This window comes from Anser cygnoides, chromosome 24 (genome assembly GCF_040182565.1).
Source record: "Anser cygnoides isolate HZ-2024a breed goose chromosome 24, Taihu_goose_T2T_genome, whole genome shotgun sequence".
Classification (NCBI taxonomy): Eukaryota; Metazoa; Chordata; class Aves; order Anseriformes; family Anatidae; genus Anser; species Anser cygnoides.
In genome coordinates this window covers 160,961-177,093 of record NC_089896.1, presented here as the reverse complement: position 1 = coordinate 177,093, position 16,133 = coordinate 160,961, and the positions used below count along the sequence as shown (strand labels likewise).

General features: G+C 43.3%; 1 protein-coding gene and 1 pseudogene across 2 annotated transcripts in view; both read right to left on the bottom strand.

Moving 5' to 3' along the window:
- Positions 1–7,115, bottom strand: part of RLF (RLF zinc finger) — a 49,977-nt gene extending 42,862 nt beyond the window's left edge. The window contains exons 1-2 of one of the 2 annotated variants that reach the window (XM_048073063.1): positions 6,888–7,115; positions 1,712–1,866 (exon numbers count right to left, since the gene is read on the bottom strand). In XM_048073063.1, coding sequence (XP_047929020.1) covers positions 1,712–1,866; positions 6,888–7,100 — 368 coding nt within the window. In that variant the 5' untranslated portion in view covers positions 7,101–7,115. Of the gene's footprint in view, positions 1–1,711; positions 1,867–6,887 lie in introns of those variants that run through there. The other variant, XM_048073064.2, reaches the window with a different exon arrangement.
- A 1,820-nt stretch (positions 7,116–8,935) lies between these two features.
- Positions 8,936–15,822, bottom strand: LOC136786905 (endogenous retrovirus group V member 2 Env polyprotein-like; annotated as a pseudogene).
- Positions 15,823–16,133: the final 311 nt, after the last annotated feature.

Sequence of the window (16,133 nt, the reverse complement as noted above, 5' to 3'; positions counted from 1 at the left end):
TCTCTCTCACTCCCTTGGAAATTTATATTAAAAAATGCCACAGGAGAGCTCAAAATGAGGTAAATGGCATACCTAGCTATCTATGATCTCACCCATTGAGTTTCTCATTCTTTAGATTCCTCTCAAGTATAATCACAGCAACAACATGGATGATTCCAGCCTCTACTCTTTTCCACCACAATAAACAAGCCGCAACAAACAAGTACCTTACACTGGAAGATGGAAGAAACCATGTCAGCAGAAGCAGAACGTTCTGACTTTTCCTCAGTGAGAGAAAAGCAATTCTGTTAAGCAGTTCTGACACAGAACTAGGATTCCTGCCACATACCACCCCCCCAAAAAAACACACAGAAACTACTCCAGCATGAATTACTCTACATGCAAGGACAGCAAAAGACAAACTTTTACAATTAGAATAGGAACCACAAGAATACACAAGGTAATTAATACAGTAAGATGAGAACACTATCTATAAAGGGACAGTCTGCAAAAACAATCAAGGTATTTTGCAAAAAAAGTGTATTGGGTACCAGCCAAGTGATTTAGCAGTTTAAGCCTCCAGATTCCATTTTTTTTGATTTCATGCATTTTCTCTCATTGGCAGAAGGAAAAAAAAAAAAAAAAAAAACAAATCACTCCTAGTTCACATCTTCTCTTAACTCCAGAAAAAAAGATCTAGGCATTGTATGAAGATACCTGGTTATGAAATACTGACATAAATGAAGTTAGTATATTACAAAACAAGTGTATGATCAAGGAGTTCATTGCAAACTCCTTCTCAAAAAGAACGCTGGACTTCAAATCACAAAGCAGACCAGCTACTGATAAGAGAAAAATTAACTCACTGAAAGACTGACAGAATTACTCTTATGCTATTATTGTTATAGTCAAGGTTCTGGGTCTTCACCTTCCTGCCTTTGAATGAAATCTTACCAAGGAAGGTTTGACAAGGCTAAGGGCCGTAACTGATGATTTCTGAACAACCTTATGCTACACTTTTTACAAACATGAATAGCACCTCTACATTTAAAACCAACTACGAGGAAGTACAAGATACCCCAACTTTGCTGATGGACCGCAAAAAAAAAAGTAAAACAGTTCTCCTCTTTGATCCAAGAATCGTTCTGCTTTAAATCGTCTGTCTACAGACACTCATCAGAGAACTCTGGTTAAATTACATTTGGCTATCCCACAGCAACAGCCCACATGTCCAACTTGGTCTATCATAAATACAAAACAGCTTATTGTTTTCAGAAAGGGACCTGCTCAGAACTACTTTGCATTACAGGTGAGAGCACACACACAGGAAGCAATTGCAGAGCAAGCAATGCAGGTTTATTAATACACGCATGAAGCTCTAACATTAAAACTTCCATTTAGTGGACTAGACTAAGCTTTTCCTATTAAAAAAGTAATTTTCAGAACATTTACAATGGGACAGAGTCTTTCCAATACCATCATATTTATCCAAGTACAGAAGAACAAAGCCTTACCACTTGTTCAGGTTAGTTTACAAAATGCTTGGGTACAGTTTTGTAGAATGATTAACAAAATACTAAAGATATTTACTAGACAATAAATCTTAAACACAGTTGTCAAATTAAGTATTATTCCATATTTTATCAACTTGCCCATTCATTTGTAAAGTACAGTTCTGTTTATATATATATATGTTTATTTTAAAGCATTAGTGTATCAACTTAACACTTACAGCACTAGCCTGCCAAGTACCAAAAGAACATCTTCACATTCTGTAGTCAAGTAAGGTCGTGCATTAGCAAAGCTTTGGATGGAGATTCGATATACTTCCAAAAAAGGTAAAACATGTTCAGATGCACCCCGACTGCCAGCATACTGAAGTAGTGTCTGAAAGAAAATGAGTTATCATTAAAGTTCTCATAATAAACTTATCTAAAATACAAACATCAATATGCAATCGACAATAGACAACGGAAGAACTTGGAACTGAGAAGTTTATACTGCAAAGGAGGGCTTCTTTTGTACAACTGCCATGAAGACAGAACCACATCTGGAACACTTGTGTCTTTATTACTAATGAGAATGCAGAAGCAAATAGGCAATTAAGAACATGATCTCAGCTGTACCATTTTAAGTATACATATATTACCGTTACAACAAACATGAAGACATTAGAAGAGAAATATGGCATCTAGATCATCCTGTTACACAGTCATTTTCCAAATGCAGAAATTACCCTTGATTTTAGTACTTGACCAGAGCAATCCTACCCTACCCAGGCAGTTTTGAAGAAGCAAACTAAAATCCAGCCAGTTTCAAGAAAAATAAGCTTAAAAAAAATAGAGGGATGACACCTCCCCATCTTTTTAAAATTTCGATCACCACCATGTTATTTTCTTACCAGTTATAAAGTAATATTGAGAGCAGGCAGGGCACTGGACCAAGGACAGCAAAGCTCTACTAATAGCTTGCTTCACAAGTAACATCCTTTCTCTGTAGGCATGCCACCCTTAAACTCCAGACTATTTAGCTCATGTTCTTACCAATTACAATTCATCTTTCATCTTATACCCTCCCTAACTCAAACAAGGTGCAAATTAAGGCTAGCTGCAATGAAGAAAAAAAGGCAAAAAGACTGTTTTTGGAACTCTTAGGGCCAAGACTGTATGGAAAAAGTTCAGAGTGCTCCATGGTATAGTTTGATACAAGCCAAATTGTCATGACTATGATCAAGTCATATCAGCGCACACCATATCATTTCAAGCTGGGCCTCTGGCACAACCAATCAATTTGTTTTAAAACCTTGAACAAATATTTAATTATATCAGATTATGATTAGAAAGAAGACACCACTTAACAGGGAGCTTACTAAAATTACATGTAGTCATTGTAACAGACAAGCTTCTAAGGCTTTCAAAGCAGCAAGAAATAAGCAGCCGGCTACATGCTACCCTTTTTTTTTTTTTTTTTTTGACTATACAGTGCCTATCAGTGATCTAACTATGCAGCACTAGTCCTAGGGTAGAAAAAAACATTGCAGGCATCCACATGACTGGCACACCATGTGTGATCTTTAATGAAAAAAGTTTATAAATTACCATCTAGGAATCATTAAAAAAATCAGAACTGTTTTGCAGATTAATCTCCTAGAATTCAGTAATGTAACTCCTAAATGAATAAAAGGTACAAACTATCCAAACCCACATTAGTAATAATTTTCAAGAGGTGGGGGGTTGGGAGACTGGAAGTTTACAGAAACCATCCTTAAGCACTGCATAAAGCTCAAAAACAGAAGCAACAAACTACTAGTAGTTTGTTACCAGTCTAAGTGCTTCACTAACAAACTTGTAAAGGATTTGGTAACATGACAAGTTATATATAACATATATAAAGCATTAAATTACAAAGGCCGCCAAGCTGTGATCCCCTGAGATACTCAAGTAATTGATGGCTATCGTAAAGTCATCTATTTAGTAAACCCAGTAGCAAGCCTATCGTTATAGTGGCTGCAGAAATAGAGTATAGCAATCTCTGCACTTTCCTAAAAATACACCCATTAAAAAAATACTCAATTTAGTACTTGAAAATTGTGATAAACATTTAGATCATATGCAGACAATAAAATGGGGTAGAACGTTTCCAAAAAATTACATAAATTTTGCTAGAACACACTGTACACTTCCTTAAATGCAATCTTATCTTTATCAGCTAGAATTAGCTTTTCTTTGAGTAGCCAATTACCAGAAAGCTCTCCCTAAATAGATATACACTGAAACCAGCATTAATCAAGACAGATTCAAGATAAAAGACTTACTAAATAGTTTGAAATTCAAAGATACGTAGTTTTGAACATTATTATTAGTGTACTCATAAGTAAGCAAAATGCAGTAACTATATCACAGCAGCCCTTAAAAGTTCTTCTGTCATTTCACAGATAACAGAAATTTCAGTAGTCCACTGGGGACTCTTCCCAGCAGTCCATACACAAGACTAAACTGGAAAAGTTTTAACTTGACAAACATTTACTATACACACTTGTTTAACAAATAGTCAAGTAACAATTTTAATAGCAGGTACCGCCTTACAGCCTGATTTTATTATCCAAAGAGATTATTCAAACATCTGAAGTCTGGTTAATAATGCACAGCTACTTTATGCACTCTCCTTCTTCATCGACAATTGCCCATCTAACTGGGGAGTGAGGTTAGAAAAACAGGGGCTGCATGTAACCAGCTACAGCAAAATCCACAGACCAGCCTAGGTCCTCAGTACTGCATTGATTCCCATGTTCCCAAACGCTAGAATATCTGCTTATCCGCATTTCCTGTGTAGCATCTAATTTCTTGGTCAGAACTAATTTAAACATATCCAAGTTGCCTAATTTCTTGTTACTGTTTTAAGTATCTGTTTAACAAAAAGAATTCAACCTCTTCTCAAACATACTTGATCACAATTGACAGTCCTCAACCATGTCACCTTCAAAAATTTTGGAAAGCCAATAGGTGCTGCATAAGTGCAGATGAGATTCTTTCAGATCGTATAAGCTCTGTCTTACTGATAGATGTTCTTCATATTTGTGACAGAGCAACCTCAAACACACACAAACTGTTCACACTAGCTGACTGTTACGGAGCTCCAGCAATAGACACGTTCTTTATAATCTGAACATACAATGCATCACATTTGTACTACGTGAAGTTGTAGAGCCAACTCACTACTTAGGCTCCACGAGTTTCTTAGTTGTGTTATGCTGAACAGTAACAGCTTAGGCCCCTGCTCAAAAAGCAGGTATCTGAGGAAACAGTCATCCAATATCACTCCCAGAATGCAAACAGCACATGACAGTACAAATTTCTATGTAGCAAAACACAGCATCCAGATAGCTCCAAGCATAAGAAAGCTATTAATGTGTCGTGCTCTGACAGCCTCAGTAACTTCCACAGCACCCTGCAGAACCACGACACAAATGTATGCACAGGATGGCAAATCTCTTGTTGTCCTAAAATATTTCTTTTCCTTCCCTCATCGCAGCTACATTCCCAGATCATATTTAAACCGATGAAAGTGAGTTTCTCTCTAGGCAAGATCTGCTGTAGCATGATAAACTTACGATAAGATATCAATGGTACTCTCCAAGCTGTTAAAAAGCTCATCCTAACTTTGTATTAAAGTTTCAATTAGAGGGAGATGACCTTAGGTTATTTTTAAAATTTCATCACTGGAACTCCATGCAACATCCACAAGCATCCTCAGTTAGAAGGAGAAACCAAGATGTAAAATTATACTCTACCCACAGCAGTTTGTCTGTGCAGAGACATCACAAATTCACACTTCACTGAAGTGGCAGGATGACAGTCTAAATTTCATATTTTCCTCTGGATCTCTTACAAGTACAATCATGATATTCAAAACCGTCCAAAACTGATGACAACTCAAGGATGAAGTCTTTTCCATTTTTGTCTATTCTATAATGATGTTCTGAAGTTAGATTACCATTCAATTATAGTACAAAGACCTACAGAAGTGCACTTTTTTATAGGTATTTTTAATTATAAAAGCCAGCATTATCATTTTATTCCATTGATCAAGTGCCTGTACAGCTTCATCTGCACCGGTCAATCTAATCTGGGTGACGAGGTATCTATATGTGTTGATCATCTTGACAACCTGTGCCCAGTGTTTGCCAAGTATTTGTTTCAATGCTCTGATGTAATAAATAGCATTGAAGATAATTTTAGCAAAACCTGAACCAAAGAAAAAGTAACACATTATAGAGTCCCATGGAAATGCAAGGTCATAAATCTTAAAAGTACACATGACATGGGACGCACAGCAGTAGGTATAAGCAGCATCCTGCAGTTTGCAAAGCAAGAATTCCAAAACCTATGCAACCTTTCTGTTGCATAATAAACAAAACATTCTCCCAAAAGAAGAGCATGGCAAAGTATACAGCCTATGGAGGTAAAAATGGAACACTATCACTCTCTAATGCACCAGTAAAGCTGTTGGTCACAAACGGCATCTGAATTTTGCTATTCACTATTCAGAAAGAGATGTCAAATGGCTGTGTCAACTAAGGTGTGGGAAAACTAGATCATAACTTTTTTTAAGAACATAATCTCTCCAGTTTCAACAGGAAAGGCTCTCTAACACAACTTAATTATTTAACCTTAGAGCTTACAGTAAGCGATGGTGTGTGAGAAACAATAATTAACCACTAAAGTTATTTATTTATGAATAAATTATCTCCATCACTAATAATCACGTGCAATTATTCTTCTGTAACTGTAAGTTAGTGGCTTGATTCAGAAATTGCAGATGGTTGCATATCGGTATTCACCATCACATAAAAAATATTTAGGCAAGATCACCAGAACCCATAAACATATTTAGCGATTTAAATCGAACGCAGGCCTTCATAGGCCATTGAGTACTGCTTGGTCCATAGCAGTGCTCAGCCAAGCCTGAGGAGTTTCCATGCCAGACTAGGTAAAAAGCAGAAAATCTGAGGTCCGGGTCCTGAGCAAACTCGCACCGAGCAAACGCCACGCGGCCCAGATGCCCGGGAGAGCTCGCTCACTCGCAAGGACCTCCCAGGGGCTCTACAAGCCGTCCAGGCCCAAAGCGCTACCACAGCCCACCCGCGGAGGCTCTCCCGACCCGAGGGCCCAGCCCGGCCCCGGTAGCAGCGAGGCGCCGCCAGACGCACCGCGCACGTCCCCGGGCGGCAGCGGCGCGCGCCGCCGCGGCCACCGCGCTGCGCCACGGCAGCTGCGGGGAAAGCGAGCGGAGCCCCCCGGGCCCGCGGCCCCACGCCCCCGGCAGCGCTGGGCGCGCGGCGCGGCAGGCCCGCAGCTCCACAGGCGGCCTGCGGACCGCGCCGCGACTCGCCGCTGCCCGGCCCATACCTGGCAGAAGCCCCGGCAGTAGGCCCGGGAGGAAGCCTCCGACACCTCCTGCTCGCAGAGCTCCGTCTGCAGCTGCCAGAGGCGGGCGCGGAGCGCCGCCACGAGCCGCTGCATCTCGGGCCGCGGAGCCGCCTCGGCCTCAGCGTCCGCCATCTGCACCCAGCCCCACAGCGCGTAGGCACGGATCACGTGATCCGCAGCCACTGACCTCATCGTCCTGGGACGGCGTCACGTGACGCGCACGTGACAGAACGCGCTCTTCGCCGTCCACGTGATCTGAAAGCCGGGGCGCCGATAAGGTAGAGGGTGGGCACCTCCTACCGCTTGGCGTCACACGCCGCGACGGGAGCCTGCCTCGGCTCGCTGGGGGGGGGAGGGGGCGAGCGAGCGTCCCCGGCCTTTCCGCGCGCCTCTGGCTCCCGCGCGTGGGGCGGGGCCGCGCGCCCTGAGGCGTCCGCGTGGCTCTCCCCGCCCCGCGAGCGCTCTGTTGTGCGGGCGGTCCGCGTGGCCCTTCGTCTGTCGCTTCCCCTTCCCTCGCTCGGAAACGGGGGTACAACGCCAGCCCGTTGTATGCTGGCAGCTCAGTGGGCACCGGCGTTTCTCTGCGTTTGGGGAGGAGGTCGCCGAGAGGAGCTGTAAATGTCTGCTGCTGGCCCCAGAGTCAGCACAAGCAGATAGCCCAGTGCTAGGTAATTTCAGGGTAAGATTATCTGAAAGATAATAACGGGCAGTGGTGAGAGCCAAATTTTTAATCTAGATTGTATTTGTTTTAATTCCTGTTTAAAAGCACTTCACTGGAAGCAGAAAACTGATGAATTTAGGAAATGCCTTGAGGGTCTCATGCCCAGCCAATATCCAGGAACAATAGGAATGCCAAATAGTTTTTACCTAAAGCTTTTCCTTATAGCAGAGAAATGGTGGAACTGTGTAATAATGTCAAGTTAGATGAGAGTAGCCAGCAATGTGTGCTTGCAGCCCAGAAAGCCAACCATATCCTGGGCTATATCAAAAGAAGCGTGGACAGTAGGGAGTGGGAGGTGATTCTCCACTTCAGCTCTGTTCTCATGAGACCCCACTTGGAGAACTGCGTTTAGCTCTGGGGCCTGCAATGTAAGAAAGACGTGGACCTCTTAGAGCAGGTCCAGAGGAGGGCCACGAAGATGATCAGAGGGGCTGGAGCACCTCTCTCTATTCTTGGTGAAGTCAGGAGGGCCATCAGTAAAACTACTACCTTGGACTTCCGGAGGTCAGACTTTGAATTGTTCAGGACACTGGTAGGGAGGGTCCCTTGGGAGTCAGTCCTGAAGGGCAGAGGGGTTCAGGAAGGCTGGATGCTTCTCAGGAAGGAAGTCTTCAAGGTATAGGAGCAGGCTGTCACCCTGTGCCATAAGATGGGCCAGCGGGGAAGAAGACCGGCGTGGCTCAACAGGGAACTTTTGATGAGCGTCCAGGAGAAACAGAGAGTTTATGGCCAGTGGAAGAAGGGGCAGACAGCTTGGGGAGAGTACAAGGAAGTTGCTAGGATATGCAAAGAAAAAAATCAGGAAGGCCAAAGCCCAGCATGAGCTCAACCTGGCCGCTATGGTCAAAGATAACAAAAAAATGTTTTTATAAATACATTAATGGCAAGAGGAGGGCCAAAGAGAATCTCCATTCTTTACTAGATGCAGGGGGGAACATGACTACTAAGGATAAGGAAAAGGCTGAGGTTCTTAACACCTTCTTTGCATCTGTCTTTACTAGCCAGACCACTTATGTGAGAAACAGGGTTGTGTTTTTGTAATAGAAGGTGTTTTTGCAGGGGAAAATTCCACTAACCTTGCATATTCAAAAGTGTTTGTGCGGCATAGCAGTGGGGAGTATGTTAAGCAGGTAAGGGGAAGGTCCCACTGTCATAAGGAAGATAGCTAAGAAAAACAGGATGAGCAGTACGAAATCAGTAAAAACAAAAATCACGGGCCCTCTAGTCATGAGAGAATAAGAAAAAAAAAAAAGAAAAGGAGAAATTACCAGTTGGTCAAATTAAATTGTATGTATATGGTATAGAATTGTGTTGAATAGGTTGTGAACCTCTAGTACTCAGCCAATGAGGAAATGGGAGAAATCAGGTGTTGACGCGCGGAAAAGACTCCACAACCATAGGGTTGTAAAGTAGGTATACTTTATTGCGGTGCACCAGGCGCACTGTGAATAGCTTCCCTCAAAAAAAGTGCGCACCTGCCTGGTTGTCTCTCACAATGTTATACATGAATACTGTTACATATTACATGAGCTCTAATACATATTCATTATTTTCCCCGAAAAGGCGGACCTCTTCCAAGTACTCATTTCCATACTCCCCGCTGTTAGCTCCCTCTTGGTTGCGCATGCGCAATGTAGCCTGGTGGTCGTGGGCAGGGGTCTTTCAGGATGAAGACAACGAGGAAGAGGAGGTTAAACTTTTTACCTTTCTGGACTTTGACCTTCTGTTGGACAGTATTTATGCCTTTTTGCTTATCTTTGCCTTGTTTCCTGCCAACAAGTTGTTCATCCTTCCCTAACGAGTTGTTCGTTCTTCCCTCATCCGTTGGCCTTGAGCGATATCTTCATTTTACATCTGCTTCTCATAAGGTTCTCATCTACATCCCCTATAATTAGGATATTTTTAGGTTCTCATCTACATCCCCGATAATTAGGGTATTTTACCATATATGTTCGGATAAGTTTTAGCATCTTCCCCAACTCAATTCCCCCCTTTCTTCTAAATTAAGTAAATTCTTTTACTTACTACTTATTTCTGGCCTCCTCTCTATACCTATTTGTAAGCGCATATTCCTCTGAGACATCGTAATATTAGGCAAAGAAATCTTCCGAAAAATAACAGAGCCACACACGTAGTAAACAATTGTTTTAACCATGTCAAATTTGGTAACCAACTGGTTAGTTTTTCCCATAATTCAGTGAACCCAAGTGAGGTGTCATCCGTGACACCTCATACAATAAGTGAGTATGTTTCCATATTTCCTCTAAGTCAGTTTCTACTCTTTGGAATTGATCAATATATGTACAGCAACTTTGATTTATTACAGTGCGCTCTCCCCCTTCCTTCGCTGTTAATAAATCTAATGCCATTTGATTTTGTAAAACCACCTTATTGAGAGATGAGACTTCTACCTGTAGTGCTTTTATCACATCTGTGGTGGAATTCTCTATCTGTTCTAATTCAGCTGAAATATTTATTCTTGCCTTTTCCAATTCGCTTACTCCTAAGCTAGGAATTAGCCATCGTAACAAAACTATGGTATCCTGTAGGTCTTTCTACCAAAGGATTCAGTGGGATTGCTGGAGTTACGCGTTTCCATGGGGACCTTAAAATTCCCATAGGTGCTACTGGCCCATTATAAAAAGAATTGGGAGGTGCCAAATATCCCCCTGTACAGTGACCCTTCCAGTTAGGTGGTAAATTCTTCCTTGCCCTCCCATCACCACATAGCCACCAATACCCTATTCCTGATTTGCACCCGCTTTCCGAAGACCCGTCCACCCCAGACTCCTCATCAGGGTCGTATGCTAGTTGGATAGTAATATTACAAAATGACCTTAAATTGCCTAGATTATATCCCCCTCTGTTTACCGTTTTTGAACAATCAGGTTCCTGACCAAACTAAACCCCAAATCATGCAAGATCTTTTGTTTGCTATCATTGTCCCCCATACATCGACTTTTAACAGTAACATTTCGCCATGCTTGTAAAGCAAATTTCAGTCCCTCAGGGAGGGCATAATTTACCCATTCCATTCCCCAACATTTAGCGGACCATGTCTGATTACTATATAACGCAGTAGTCCAATTTCCTGTGGGTATCCCGTACAGCGGGATTTCCATATTGCCCCTCGTAAGTGCAGTACATATCCAACAGTCAGATAAATTTAAGGATCAAGCCACTCTTTCGGTTATGTTTACATATGAGTTTTCCTTCCATGCTCGAGCTGATACAATAATTGCAAGCAATGTCTAAAATCTATACATGCCGCCTTTTCAATTTCAACTTATTTGGTCCCGTCATCTCAAGTGTCCATGGACCTCGTATTGACTTCTTGATTCTCGTGTGGTGAATCCAAGCAGGTTGTTCTTTAATTTTTACTGTGGTGTATGACGTAAGAAGCACCTGAGAGGGTCCTTCCCATTGAGGTTTCAGTCTTTTCTGCAAGAGACTTTACATATATATAATCTCCAGGTTGTACATTGTGTATAGGTCTATCCAAACCCCTACTCTGGGTTCCAGCTACACATTTTCCAATTTTGTCTAATTGTTTCCCTAATGCCACCATATAGGATGTCATAATTTCATCTCCTGCTTGTGTGGACATCCCCTTCTGTATTCCATAGGGTCGTCCGTACAGGATTTCAAAAGGGCTCAGTCCCTCCTTTGCTCTTGTCCTTGTTCGTATGCGTAAGAGAGCCAAAGGAAGAGACTGAGGCCAGGCCAGATTAGCTTCCTGACCCAATTTTACAATCTGTTGTTTGATCAAGTGGTACATCTTTTCTACCTGGCCGCTCGACTGAGGGCGATATGGGGTATGAGGTTGCCAATCTATACCTAGATGGTGGCTGATTTGTCGCACTATTCTTGAAATAAAATGCAGTCCCCTGTCAGAGGATATAGTAGCTGGTACCCCAAAACGTGGTATTATTTCCTGTATTAATATTCTTATCACCTCCCTAGCCTTGGCTGTTCTGGTAGGAAACGCCTCTGGCCAACCTGAAAAGGTGTCAGTTAATACCAACATATATCGGTACCCCCCTTTTCTTGGGAGTTCCGGAAAATCAATCTGCCATTGTTGTCCAGGCCCATTACCCTTTCCAATTTGGCCTATGTCTAATTTTGGAGTATTTTGGGGATTAGTGTGGAGGCAAAGGTCACACTGCTGAGTCACTTGTCTCAGAGTGGTATATAGGTTCCTTGCTACACTTTCTCTGATGAAATGTTTATATAAGGCTTCTGCCCCCCAATGCCTCTTTCTATGTTCCTCTCTTATCAAGGGCCGTATCATATAGGAGGAAATAATTATTTTCCCTTGGGGGGTAAGAGCCCACCCTTCCTCACTATAGGAACCTTCTAGATCAGTGATTAATTTCTGATCTTCCTTTGTATATTTAGGCTTACCTTCTAGGGAGGTTTGCCTATCGGGGATCAGGGCCCCTTCTGTTTTTACCTCCTTTTTGGCTGCCTGTTTTGCCTCTCTGTCTGCCAGCTCATTTCCTTTTTCCAGTTCTGAGTTTACTTTTTGGTGTGCTCTGATGTGCATGATTGCCACTTTCTCAGGGAGCTGAACTGCTTCCAACAACTTCATGATTTCCTTTGCATGCTTGATGTTTTTGCCCTGTGAATTCAACAATCCCCTCTCCTTCCAGATCGCTCCGTGCACGTGTACAGCCCCAAAGGCATATTTTGAGTCCGTATAGATGTTTACGATTTTGCCTTGGGCCAATTCCAAGGCACGGGTCAGAGCAATTATTTCCACCTTTTGTGCAGAGGTGTTCGCAGGTAAAGGCCTGGACTCTATTACCTCTTTGCAAGTGGTAACTGCATACCCAGCATGTCATTTTCCGCTGATGACATAGGTGCTCCCATCAGTGAACCAGTTTTCTGTGTTTTCCATAGGATTCTCTTTCAGATCCAGACGACACGAGTATATTGCTTCGATGGTTTCCAGACAGTCGTGATACACTGGTTCCCCTGTGTTCCCACTGAGAAAAGAAGCTGGATTGACAATGTTAGTGATTACAATTTCCACATCATCCTGTTCCACCATTGTAGCCTGATATTTCAAAAATCTTTGTGGGGAGAGCCAATGTCCCCCTTTTGCTTCCAGTACTGCAGATACCGCATGGGACACTAACACAGTCATTTTCTGGCCCAAGGTGAATTTTCGGGCCTCCTGGATGTTTAGCACTATGGCCGTGACCGCTCGCAAGCATCCAGGCCACCCCTTTGCAGTCGTGTCCAATTGTTTGGAAAAATAAGCAACTGCTCTATGGTATGGGCCCAGGTCTTGTGCTAATATTCCCAGGGCAATCCCCTGCTTCTCGTGGGGAAAAAAGGAAAAATGGCTTACTCTCATGTGGCAGTCCAAAAGCCAGAGCTGACATCAGGGCCTTCTTCAGTAGCTTGAAAGCTTGTATTGCTTCCTTGTTCCATTGGAGGCATATCTGTTCAGTAGTTGTGAGTGCACATGGGTTTAACAAGCAGTCCATAATTATAAATCCATAGACGGCACCACCCGGTCATAGCCAAAAAGGTCTGTAGTTTCTTCACTGTTTGTGGCCTTGGAGTTTGGCGTATTGCCTCTTTTCAAGCCTGTCCCAAGGTCCTTTCCCCAGCACTGATTTCATATCCCAGATAGGTTACCTGTTGTTGCACTACTTGGGCCTTTTTCTTAGATACCCTGTATCCTTGGAGTCCGAGAAAATTTAGCAGATTCACTGTCCAAGTCAGGCAGGTGTCCCTTGTTCTAGTAGCAATCAGAATGTCATCAACATATTGCAGTAATTTCCCTTCTCCTGGAGGGACCTCCCAGGATTCAAGATCTTTCGCTAACAGATTCCCAAATATTGTGGGGCTATTCTTGAATGCTTGGGGTAACACCATCCAGGTGAGTTGGGTCCTATGCCCACTCTTGGGGTTTTCCCATTCGAATGCAAATATTTTCTGGCTGGCTTCATGGCCGGGGAGGCAAAAGAAGGCATCCTTTAAGTCTAAAACTGTAAACCAGGCTAGTTCTGGCGTTAATACAGTTAACAGACTGTATGGGTTCGCTACCCCTGGGTAGAGATCCTCAGTTATCTTATTTACTGCCTGTAGATCCTGGAGCACCCTATATGACCCATCTGGCTTGCAGACAGGTAATATAGGGGTATTAAAATCGGATTCACATTCCCTCAACAATCCTAATTTCAGAAATTTTTCTATTATTGGTCGAATTCCTTCCCTGTCTTCCCGCTTTAGAGGGTACTGCTTGATCCTTACTGTCTGCTTTCCCTCCTTGAGTCTAATCTCAACAGGTGGGGCATTTTTAGCTCTCCCAGGTACCTTGGTAGCCCATACCCCTGGGTATACCTGGTTTACGACTTCTTCATTAACTTTTCCTTCCATTGGAAGGTTGACTAGGGCTAAGCTCATTATCTGTATATATTGTTGATCATTTACCTCCAGAGTAATCTCCCCTTTTTCAAATTTTATTACTGCTCCTAATTGCTCTAATAAATCTCTACCTAAGAGTGCCCATGGGGAGCTGGGCATATATAAAAATCTGTGTATGCCCCATTGTTTCCCTAACTTGTACTTCAAAGGTTCACAAAAGTATGCCTTTTCAGGTTGGCCGGTTGCACTTTTACCCTAACATAATCACTCCCTAAAGGCATTAATGCTTGATTTAGAACCCAACATGTTGCCCCCGTATCAACAAGAAATTTCACTTTCTTCTGTTCCTCCCCTAGCTTCATTATAACCAATGGTGGATCCGCTAGGGTAGATTCCCCAGGTCCCCGTCAATGTTCTTTCACATGAGCTACCACTCTCCTTCTCTGGTTCTCTCTTCCTGCCCCTGTACTTTCCTGTCTCTCCAGACATTCACCTTTCCAGTGCCCAAACCTTTTGCACAATGCGCATTGGTCCTTTCCCAACTGAGGTGGTCCCCACATGGGTTTCCTTTCTCCCTTGACAACTGCCACTATTCTCTTCTGCCCTTGCTTATAATCCTCCCTATTACTGAACGCTCTCCACGCTTCATCCAATAGCACTTCCAAATTCCTGCTCTCTGTGGTGTGCAGCTTCTGGAGCTTGCGCCTAATACCTCCTGTTCACTGTCCCAAAAACAAAGATACTAGCTGTTGTATTCCTACCTCCGACCCGGGATCCAGCGGTGTGTTACAGCGCATTACATCCCTCAGTCGATCCAGAAACTCAGATGGTGACTCGGAGGGTCCTTGCTTAATTGCATACAGAGCTGACCAGTTTATGGTCTTGGGAATGGCCCTCTCCATTCCTTTCGAAATCCACCCCTGATAGGGCTGCAACCTCTCCATATGGACCGACCTATTTGGGTCCCATTTTGGATCTTGAAGGGGGAGATACTTCTTAACATCCTGTTGTGGTTTAACCCGGCTGGCAGCTAAACACTACACGGCCGTTCGCTCACCCTCCCCCCTCCCTCTCTGGGATGGGGGAGAGAAACGGGAAAGTGAAGCCTGTGAGTTGAGATAAAGACAGTTTATTAAGACAGGAAAATAATAATAATAATAATAATTATGATAATAGTACTACTACTAATAATGTGTATGAAACAAGTGATGCACAATGCAATTACTCACCACCTGCTGACCGATGCCCAGCCTATCCCCGAGCAGCCGGCCCCCCACCCCAGCCAGCCACCCCTATATATTGTTTAGCATGATGTCAGATGGTATGGAATACCCCTTTGGCCCGTTTGGGTCAGCTGTCCTGGGTCTGTCCCCTCCCAGCTCCTGCTGCACCCCCAGCCTGCTCGCTGGCAGGACAGAGCGAGAAGCCGAAAAGTCCTTGGCCTGGTGTAAGCACTGCTCTGCAACAATTAGAACATCAGCATGTTCTCAGCGCTCTTCTCATCCTAATCCAAAACATAGCACCCTACCAGCTACTAAGAGAAAATTAACTCTACCCTAACTGAAACCAGGACACATCCTCTCCTGCAACCTTATAATGTTCCTCAGCCAGATCTGCAGTTTTCAGAATCAGCTGTTTCTCTGTTTCTGTCATATATTCCAATAACAGCTGAATATCATTCCAGTCAGGGTTATATTGTCTCACAATAAACTGGAAATGTTTAGTTACCCCTGTCGGATCATTCCGGTACTCTTTGGCAACCCTCTTCCAGGCCTCTAAATCAGTGGTAGAGAAAGGTACCCTGATCAGCATTGTTCCGCCATCAGGTCCTACTGCCTCTCGAAGAGGTGCCTGTAAAATAGACTTTTTCCTAGTACGGGAGGATACAGGACTATCTGGAGGAGTCACAGTCTCATCTGAGTCATCTTCCTGTTCCTGTGGTCGAGGGGGAGGCTTAAATATATCTATCAGGTCTTGTTGTGGTCCCTGATGAATTTTACTTATCTTAGTACACCTTTGCCCGATGCTGCACGCTGAACAACACCGTCTCAATTTGCCTTTAAGTCCCTTATTGTTTCCTTGCTTGAGGGCTAACACTATGGGGTCCTGTGGAGGCACAATTC